Below are 10,757 nucleotides of genomic sequence, written 5' to 3'. Positions count from 1 at the left end.
CTCAAAATTCTAACGCTGAACGTGTGTTATTACGTGCGGATCGACTACAAGTACACATGATATGTGTTTTATTTGCACCCATTCAGACGAAAAAGGGGCCAAATTCCGTTGCATACCTTAAATTTTCAGGTCAGGTGTTCATTAGCTAATTCTTTCAGATGTAATACTCTATATCAGAGTTATTAGTATTAATCAATTTGTTCCTATCTAACAAAACCTTATTGGATTTAGGCAGCAGGAGAAAGATCTCTGATTCCTCAGCCAAAAAGACATTCTACGTCCCAATATGTAAATAAGTGAGTTTTAAAATGTCACATAGTATGCGCGTTTTAAGCATCCTTTCACTACAAATAAATGAAATATTAGTAGAAAAGTAGAGCCTCTAAAATGTAGATTTGCACAATGATTTCTTTGGCTCATTTACAACTGTTGATTTTGAAAATCATATATTTACAAGATTACATTATTAGACAAGTAGCAGTTGTCAATAATCCAGCTTTTGGCACATTAGAATACCTCTGCGATTTCACCATTCTGTTGATTATTTGATCTTTGATCAATTACAGGGCTGCTAACTTTACAGAATTTAATACCTAATATTGAATAGCACTGAGTCAAAGCCAGAGAAACCCATCTAGAAACCATAGCTGCATTACTTGCAATTATAGAGCTCAAAATTAGCCAGTGCCTTTTGACTAAACGAGCAATTGAGATCAAAAGTACAATTCCACAAATAACACCTGAAATCAGTAATGGGCCTGAAAACAACTCGGGTCCTAATCCAGGATCCTGTTCCTTAGCTGATGAAGAAGAGCAATTTGAAGAAATAAGCATTTGTTCTTCTAGTTGATTTATTTCTCCACTCTGTGAAACTTTAAGAACAGCTTCTGAGATATCAACTGCTAAAGGAGAACCCTTCGGAAAAACCTGATAGATTAATATAAGATCAGAAATCATAAATAAACTAGCTTAAGAATTTAATAGGCCGAAATAAGGGCTCAAATTCACCTATGGCCACCGGACAGTAAAGTTGCTAAACTATTTTTGTCACATTAAAAGAACTGAAATTTATTCATTATAATGGTGAAGTCACACTAGTTTAAGATAATATTATAGGCCAAATAAAGGATCAAATTCACCAATGGCCACATAACAGTAGAGTAACTAAACTATTTTTGTCACGTTAAAAGAAATGATATTTACCTACCGAAGTATATTAATAATAAATCACTAAACCCCACTATAAACCACTATAGTTATAGCAATAAAGTTCAGTGACTTTGGTGTTATAATGAGTAATGTTCATTTGCTCTAATGTGACAAATAACACAGTGATTATACTATTATATTGGGTAAAATTCCAACTTTAATGTGAAAGAGTTGTGTGCTTTCATTATAGTAGTGAAGTCAGTAAATATTACCATTATAGTTATAGTAGTAAATTTCAGTGACTTCGGCATTATATTGACTGATGTTCATTTACTCTAATGTGACAAATAACTTAGTGACTATATTGTTATAGTGGTAAAATTCCGACTTTAATGTAAAATAGTTTTGTGCCTTCACTGTTATAGTGGATAAAGTTTGATGCACAGGCGTGAAATTAATACGCTAAAAATGGAGATAAACAGATTGAAAAGCTAAGAAGGTGAAATGCTGAACTTACAAAACCAAATCCACCAAGTTTAAAGACAGGACCAGACTTGGTGTAACCTTTGCAGTATTTTGAAAGGAAAACTTTGGCATGTGGAGCTACAAAGAAAGCAGCAGAAATTTCTCCCTTTTTAAAAGCTTCAGGATAGTCACTGATTGAACTGATTTTCTTGATATTCTCTGGCTTGAAACGCAAATTCACCAGATAACGAACAATAAATGAATTGCCATTGCAACCAACTGCAGCATTGGTCCTTATAAGATAATCAACATCTAGTATAGAAGGTTCCAGCCTAGGAACTGTCATTATAGAAGAAAGAACTGCTGTAAAGCAAGCTGTGATAACCACAACTACACATAACCATGTTGTTAGCACAAGTCGAGATAGATTGCTTCTGATCGATTCTCCTGCAATGAGTCCCACAATTGAAGTTTTAAGCCTTTAAATTTGACCAAAGTACTTGATAGCTTTAAGTTTAAGTTTCAATGATGACAATATCATCTTATGTTATAATTTCAGGACAAACAAAAAGGAAAGAATGAAGATGCTTAGCAAGATTGCTACTGGATTCAAAATAAGGGAAGAATGAAGAATCAGTTACTGCATTAATGATCAATCAAGAAGCAGATTGACTCGTCCTCAATCAAGGAAAGAATGAAGATTCAGTTACAGCATTAATGATCAATCAAGAAGCAAATTGACTCAATCAAGGGAATTCAGATTACCAATCATGGTCACTCCAATTTCGAAGACCACGCTTACAAATTAATCTCTCCTTAAATTCAGTTGTGACAAGGAATGTCACATTCGAATCTGGGCCAGTCAAAGAGCAAGATTCAAAGATGCACCTCTTGGGTCAAATCTCTTAATTAAAGATCTTGTGCCTCCAATTTCGAAAAGGACTCAATGACTCTTTTCTCTTGTATAAGAGGCTGCTCTCTCAAGAAGAAGATCATGCAACTACAAAAAGTGTATTCCAAATCTGTCTACTTCTTAGTTCAAACACTGTAATTCTGAGTTATCAGTGTCTCAAAAGATAGAGAGATCTAAAGTACAAAAAAAAGTTGTGCCAACTGATTAGAACTCAAGTGCTTATTTTGTACGTTGGTGGTAAACACAAAAACCATCAATTTTGTAACTTTATTCAAAGATCTTAAGGGAACCCTTGTAAGTAACACAACGGTACCGAGCCAGCATAAATTGTATGTGTCTTACTATTCCTCTTTACTGCTTTTACTCTTTCTGCCTCGTGGTTAGTCAACTAATACTTATATTAGTAGACCAAATTTTAATTAGGCAACAATTCAACCCCCTTGTACTTTCTATACTGATAATAGCTACCTCTGAATCATACATAATATAAATAAGTTTACTCTCCGTCATACTTTGGAACCATCGTATTATTGCTGTTAACAAATCATCTTGTACTTGTTGGTCCAAGTTTATCCCTCTGGTTTTGACTATGGTGTAAAATCATCTTCCGTTATACTTCAGGTTGGTGTTCCGAAAGGGTCAAGATCAAATACGAGATAATTTACCAACAACAAGAATCCTTAAAGTACAAAAGGTAATTTTAAGAAATTTCCTATAGTAGAGGAGTAGATTTTTGATTATTTTACCCGAGATATATAATGTTGTGTATTGAAGAATTAACTTAAATAGCCGCCCACCCAACCGCTTATACTATAATCACCGATAAATATATAATATATGTGTAATTCATTATATAACATAGGTATAGTATAATTAATGTATATTGGCTAGAGACAGTAAATAATGTATCTGACTTTGTGAAACTTAGGGCAAAGATCACATGTGAAACTTACTTTGTGAAAAAGAGAGGACAGTGACTGAAAACCAAAGCATGGATCCAATAAGCTGAGGGAAAGAACCACTGAAGTCAGGGTTGTTATTTACGTATTCATTTAACCAGATGACAACTCCAGTGGACATGCTCATCACTGCCAGCAGAATCCATAACTTCAACTTGAATGCCTTTATAACAATAAAACGAGGCTTTTTGAGTATTGGTCTTTCAGTCACAATCATGACCAGTCCAGAGTCAATATAGGGTTGTGAAAATTCTGCATACTCATAGCGATCAGCCATTATTTCTGTATCACCTACTGCTGCATCCAGATTCTATTTCATGAACTGGTAAGTATTTGCAGATGTTAAAACACAAATTCACTAGCAACAATGAGCTCCAAGAAGCAGACTTTACTGTTTAAAAAGGGGCAGCCCGGTGCACTAAGCTCCTGCTATGCGCGAGGTCTGAGTGAGTACCGGACCACAAAGGTCTATTGTACACAGTCTTACCTTGCATTTCTACAAGAGGCTGTTTTCACGGCTCGAACCCGTGGCCTTTTAGTCATGGCAGCTGACTTTACTGTTTGATGATGAAAAATTTAAGAGTTCTATTATACGACTGGGTCCATTTAACCATTGTTATTAGCAAATGGTCTCGTATTTATTCATGACCTTAACATATCTCCTTGAAGTATTACGGATGGTAATTTTAAACCATAATCAAAGTAGATGGTTTAAATTTCGACCATTTTCCATTGGAGTATGTTTACACGTGGAGATCACACAGCTCATGCTGGAGCTCCGTTAAAATCAAGAACAAATGAGACAATTTGCAAACGACAAGGATATGAGTGATACAAAAGTATAACGAAGAGTAAAGTTAAGATAATTCATATAGTGGATAAGTTGAAGAGACATATATATAACATACCTTATTAGAAACTCCTACAACCATTTCATCATAAGTACCATAAAAGGGAACAAGCACATAGGGCAAATAGTAAGGAAGTTGTCTCACAACTGCTTCAAAAACATGAACTGAAAATCCACCAATTATAGTCTCATTCCTTTCTTGATTAAAATTCACTGTCACAAACTGATTAAATGCACCCTTTGCTGGTACTCCAATCTTGAGTGGTTTTTCTAGGCCACCTATAGTCCACCCCTTTGGAACTTTTTGCTGACCACCTGGCCACAAAATTGACTCCAAATCCCCTCCTAAACCATTGCCAATTTTCAACTTCATCCCATTGTATTCAACAAGGTCATTAAAAAAACCAAACTCTGGTGACCAAAATGACACTTCTCTATAGCTTTTGCCAATCACATTAATGATCTTAAATATTGGCTTTTGGAAAATTACACCATTCTTGAAACTAACTTTCCCACTTAAACCTTCAAAATCACTGGACAAAATGGTTTTCACCAGTTCACTTGAATTGTTTTTTGTTAACTTTTGCATTGCCTTAGCAGTTGCCCAAGTTGCATCATAAGCCTTAAGTGCATAAAAACTAGGACTTGGGTTTCCTTCTTCTTCTTCAGGATATTCTGATCTGTACTTTCTCCTGAATTTGGCATTAAACTGTTTAAAAGACTCACTTTTGTCGTCAACGTTCGACTTAAATCCAATTACACCTTGCATATTCAGTAAAACAGAAGGTTCAACAGAGTCAAAAAAACTTGCCATATTGTCTGAAATAATCCATACATAATCTTTACCCATCATTCCCATTTCTGTTGCCATTTCAAAAAGAACCAAACCGAAGTCTAAAGAACACTGTACCACCACAAAAACTTTTACATTCTTGGTTTTTAACTTCTCCAGCTCTTCTTTAGTGAATGATTTTGAATTTGAAAGAGAGAGTAAAGGAGGAAAAGCCAAGTGATATTCAACAGTAGAGCCAACAACTTTAAGGGAATCTGAGAAGTGAGTGATAAGTCCAGAATCCATATTGGAGAAGCTGTTAGTACTTTCATATAAAGCTATCACTTTTCGCCATTTGAAATGGCCAATTAAGGCAGCAATGCATTGCATTTGGGACTTAACATCGTCACTGATTTGGACAAGTGATGAAGGTGGATCTTTCGGTGAAACTAGTTGAGGAGAATATGTGGCTGTTGGACTTAAAGAAATAATGGGGATGCCTTTGTAGGATTCATCAAATTCAGAAAATAGAACAGCTTCTTGTTGTGTCAATGGTCCAAGAATTGCATGCACTTGCTTCTTGTTGACAAGATAGGTTGCTGCAAAATTTTTAAGGTTAGTTCACAAAAGCTGCATTCAGGGGTGGATGTAGTGTGTTGACGACCATTTAATTCAAACCATAACTTTCGACATGGAGTACAAATTTAAACGTAAAAATTTATTAAAATTATAAAATACTCCCTCTGTTTCAATTTATATGAACTCATTTGACTGGGGACTGAGTTTAAGAAAAGAGAGCTTTTGAACTTGTGGTGTAAAATGAGACACATATATTTTGTGTGACTATAAATCATTGAATAAAATTAAATTGTTTCCAAATAAGAAAATAGGTCATTCTTTTTGGCACACACTAAAAAGGAAATAGGTTCACATAAATTAAAATGAAGGGAGCAGTAGATATGAACATATAACTTTAAAAAGATAATGGTTTCAATGATCCTGGATCCGCCTCTGACAGCATTGGAAGTACGCGCCTCCGTCTAGAGGGGAGTAAAAAACTTAGAGTTATTGGATCTAGAATGATCACAATTTATTTTTGTGTGTAAATAAGTTGGCTAAGAAAGAGGCAAAGCTAGCAGTTACGGCGACCAAGACTGCAACTTTTAGTCGTTTGTATGAGGAACTCGAGCCTCGAGGTGGGGATAAGAGGTTGTTCATGTTAGCCAAGGCGCGAAAAAGAAAGCCGCGTGACTTGGACCAAGTGAAGCGCATCAAGGACGAAGAAGGTAAAGTTTTGTTGGATGAGAGGCTTATCCGTCGGAGATGGCAGACCTACTTTCATAGTCTCTTGAACGAGGAGGGATGTAGGAACATTGTACTGGGTGATTTGGAACTCTTCGGGAGTCGTTGTGACTTTGAGTATTGTAGGCGGATTCGAGTTGATGAAGTTGAGGGGGCTCTGCGTAAGATGAGCAGGGGCAAAGCGACCAGGCCGGATGAAATCTCGGTGGAGTTTAAGAAGAGCGCGAGCAAGGCAGGCTTGGAGTGGTTCACTAGGTTATTTATTATTATTTTTAGAACGAAGAAGATGCCCGAAGAGTTGAGGTGGATCACGATGGTTCCTGTATACAAGAACAAGGGTGATATCCAAAATTGCAATTAACTATCGGGGTATCAAGTTGCTTAGTCATACTATGAAAGTCTAGGAGAGAGTGGTAGAGCTAAGGGTGAGAAGGAGTGTGTTTATTTCCGAGAACCAGTTTGGATTTATGACATGGCGTTCGACAACAGAAGCCATCCACCTTGTTAGGAGATTGATGGATCTAGTATAGGGAGAGAAAGAAGGACTTGCATATGGTGTTCATCGACTTAAAAAAGGCGTACGATAAAATTCCGAGGGAGATTTTATGGAGATATGAAGGCTAGAGGTGTACATGTTGCCTGCGTTAGGTTGATTAAGGACATGTATGATGGAGTAAAGACTCAAGTGAGGATGATGGGTGGGGATTCATACCATTTTCCAGTTATGATGGGGTTGCATCAGGGGTCGGCACTCCGCCCTTTTTTGTTTGCTCTGGTGATGAACGTATTAACGCGCCACATCCAAGGGGATATGTCGTGGTATATGCTATTTGCAGATGATATTGTATTGATTGACGAGATGTGAGATAGTGTGAACGCATAATTAGAGGTATGGAGGCAGATCCTGGAATCTAAAGATTTCAAGTTGAGTAGGACCAAGACAGAATACTTGGAGTGTAAGTTTAGTGGCGAGACCCTAGTAGGGGAAGGGGAGGTGAGGCTGGACTCGCTGATCATCCCTAGGAGAGGTAGTTTTAAGTACCTTGGGTATATTATTCAGGGGGATGAGGAGATTGATGAAGATGTCACACATCATATTGGGGCGGGATGGATGAAATGGAGATCCGCTTCCGATATTTTATGTGACAAGAAGGTGCTACCGAAATTTAATGGTAAGTTCTATAGAGTGGTGGTTAGACCAATGATGTCGATGAGGATGAGTGTTGGCCAGTCATGATCGCTCATATCCAGAAGATGAAAGTAGCAGAGATGAGGATGTTGAGATGGATGTGCGGGGACACCAGGTTAGATAGGATCAGAAATGAGGTTATTCGCGACAAGGTGGGTGTGACCCCTATTGAGGACAAGATGTGAGAAGTGCGACTTAGGTGGTTTGGTCATGTGGGGAGGAGGAGCACAGACGCCCCAGTGAGGAGGTGTGAGTGGTTGACATTGGAGGGCCTACGGAGAGGTAGAGGTAGGTCAACGAAAAGGTGAAGAGAGGTGATTAGGCAAGACATGACACAAATTCAGCTGACCAAGGACATGACCCTTGATAGGAAAGTATGAAGTTCGAGGATTAGGGTAGTAGAGTAGGTAGCCAAGAGTGTTCATAACAGTAGTATTGGCACGCAGTCTCGCTTTCTGTTGGTAGTAGGTTTTTTATGACTAACCGTTATTTTCTTTAATTGTTGATCATCTTACTATCTTGTTGTTTTTATTCTGCTTTTATATGGCTTTTTGGTACTGTCCCTTCTTGTCTATATTTTCATTAATGTGGTGCTTATACTTTCCTGAGCCGAGGGTTTATTGGAAACAACCTCCCTATTCTCACAAGGTAGGGGTAAGGTCAGTGTCGGCTCAAGCCTAAAGCAAGTCAAGCACTTGCTTTAGGCCCCCAATACTTTAAGGCCTCAAAATTAGTACTACTATTTAAAAAAAATAAAATTGTATAGCTAAATTTTTATCATTTGTAGATGTAGTAATTTTGTCACTTATATCTAATAATTAAAACTATTCCAGTTCATTTATTTTTCTTCACATAAATTAAATGTTTTAGGCTCCTGTATTCTAATTGGGAGCCAGTCAAGCCTACAAGTGACCAAAAAGAAAATTTGCAGTATTTTTTCTTTCTTCAATCTTCAGCTAATTCAGTTCTTGTTTATAAAATCAAATTCTCTTTTTTCTCTGCTCATACTAGCTCATCTATCTATTCTGCCAAATAAAAAGGGTATTGCATAATTTGAGTTGCATAATCTTTTTTTTGTTCTTCCTCACGTTTTTCTCAAACTCTCGGTTCGGATAAAAATATTAAAAAAAATTATTGGATATATCGTAGGCCTCTTATAAAGTTTTGCTTTAGGTCACCATACTGATTGAGCCGTCTCTGGGTAAGGTCTGCATATACACTACCCTCCCAAGTTGACCACCCTTCGTCAAAAAATTACATTGCGTATATAGGTAAAATATTAGGTTTTAGAAGTATATAATATATATTGAACACTCTTTCTCGGAGAATATTTTTAGCTTGAACACCCTTGAGTAAATTTCTGGCTTCGCGACTACTCCCAAGACCCCACAATGTGGGATAATACTAGGTATGTTATTGTTGTTGTATCTAAATATTTATGCATATTATTAATCTTTTTGGCAAAATTATATGGTATGAGACAAACGCTTAAGTTGTGACTTCAGTTAAGTACTTTCTATATTCAGCTTTGCCTCCACCCAAAGGCCAATAACTTGCGTGGGAGGGTCTATGGGATTAATAATATATTGTAGAAGTAGTTAGAGGATCTAATAACTAATCTAATGATAGTCCAAACACATTAAATTTTTTTCTTTGATGTGAAAGGATAGCTAATTAATATTAAAAAAGTACTATTATGACTTTTAAATATTTATAGTTTCTCGAATGGTGTAGTAAGAGGATATATAAAAAGTTCGATGATTTTGATTTTTCGTGTTATTAGGAAAAGAATCACAGAATGAATTGTCTAATAAGATAGGTGTATAATGTATATTGCTTTTTCAATAGAGTCTAACATGTTTTTGTTCATTAAAATAGTAAACAAAACAAAAAGTAAAACTTTGACATGCTAAAAAAGAAAATTCAACACTCAATTTGAAACTAATAGAATATTTTTTCCTTCAAAAAATTAGGAAGACTGCACTTGGCTCTCAATTAAATACAAATATCATTTTCCTATATATGTATGTGAAACCAAAGAACTCCGTAAGAGCTTGCGAGGATTTGATGGATTTTCATATTTTCTTACTTAACTTTCCTCATTGCCTCTAATAGCCTGTTAATAAACTTTTAAAATCGGCTTATTCTGACAAATATTTTTTCTCGAAAGTTTTTTACAAAAAAATACTTTGGTAAGAAGCAGTTTGTATTTGTTAATTAATTAAAAAAATATTTTTGAGAAGCAATTAGTATTTGAACAAACATTTACAGCAACAACAACTAAGCATAAGGATAGAGCATTTTCAGCTTCTTGGGTGTTTTTGTCATCTGGGGTTAACATCACAATCCAAGAAAGATAGGAAACAATAGCATTTTTTGAGAAGAAAAAAAAAAGTAGTTTATTCCTAAAAGTTGGGAATATTGTTTTTTTTTTCTTGCTTCTCAGAAACTCTGTTACTGTTTTTACTAATTTTTTTATTTTAAAAGCTTGACTCAATACCTTAACTTTGAAAAAAGCTCTTTTGGCCAAAGAGAAGCTCGGCCAAACAGGCTAGGCTATAAGATCAAAGAAGGTAAGAGAGAGATAATAAAGAAAAAGAGAAAAAGCCTAAAATGAAGATAATTAAAGAGTTATTGGGCATTACCAATGGAAGCAGCAGGACTTGAGCTCCCATGGGAATAATAAGCAAAGTCGAAAACTAACTCTGAACATTTGGAATTTTGGCCATTAAATTCATGAACTGCCATTTCTATGGCTACCTTTTGCTCTTTACCCAACCTGGATATTGGATCAATGATTGCTCCTATCCTCCATATTATGTTACAATCATCATTTACTGAACCATTTACACCATTCTTGTTATTAGCCATTTGATAAATCAATAAGAAATAGACTAGTAGCAAAGAGAAGACATCATGAGTAGTAGCACTCCTCATTTTCGTATGGTTAGACTTTTGATTGGCAGTTGCTGTGTCATATGTGAAGGAGCTAAGAAAAGGACCATGACTTTTTATTTTTCATTTATTATAACGTTTCGAATATTTCATTAATACATGCTACTTCCTACCCATACAAATATCATATAACTTTGTCTACTTACATTTATATTAAAACAAATAAAAAGAAATCACTTAATGTTTTGTCGTCTGTCTCTGTT

At 35.9% G+C, this 10,757-nt stretch overlaps 1 protein-coding gene across 2 annotated transcripts; it reads right to left on the bottom strand.

Annotated features, from left to right (window-relative positions):
• Nucleotides 1–398: 398 nt before the first annotated feature.
• LOC104243212 (glutamate receptor 2.9-like) lies at nt 399–10,546 on the bottom strand. 2 transcript variants are annotated; one of them, XM_009798372.1, is made up of 5 exons: nt 10,245–10,546; nt 4,395–5,707; nt 3,481–3,796; nt 1,667–2,061; nt 399–927 (listed from the first exon to the last, which is right to left on the bottom strand). In XM_009798372.1, exons 1-5 carry the CDS (start codon nt 10,534–10,536, stop codon nt 508–510), a joined length of 2,736 nt encoding a protein of 911 aa, XP_009796674.1. In that variant the 5' UTR covers nt 10,537–10,546; the 3' UTR covers nt 399–507. The 2 variants fall into 2 exon arrangements, with proteins under 2 accessions (XP_009796674.1, XP_009796675.2); XM_009798373.2 differs by having other exon boundaries at nt 3,481–3,649; nt 10,245–10,542.
• Between the last annotated feature and the right edge of the window lie 211 nt (nt 10,547–10,757).

The sequence above is a fragment of the Nicotiana sylvestris genome, chromosome 4 (genome assembly GCF_000393655.2).
Source record: "Nicotiana sylvestris chromosome 4, ASM39365v2, whole genome shotgun sequence".
Lineage (NCBI taxonomy): Eukaryota > Viridiplantae > Streptophyta > Magnoliopsida > Solanales > Solanaceae > Nicotiana > Nicotiana sylvestris.
Note: the sequence above shows the minus strand (reverse complement) of the source record. Positions and strands in the feature narration are given on the sequence as shown.

Excerpts from the sequence above, each read along its gene's own strand:
- LOC104243212 (XM_009798372.1), bottom strand. The coding sequence starts at position 10,536 with ATGAGGAGTGCTACTACTCATGATGTCTTCTCTTTGCTACTAGTCTAT. Across the intron at positions 5,708-10,244 it reads AAGTCCTGCTGCTTCCATTG|CAACCTATCTTGTCAACAAG; the intron begins GTAATGCCCAAT and ends AAAATTTTGCAG. Across the intron at positions 2,062-3,480 it reads TGTCCTCTCTTTTTCACAAA|GAGAATCGATCAGAAGCAAT; the intron begins GTAAGTTTCACA and ends GACTCATTGCAG.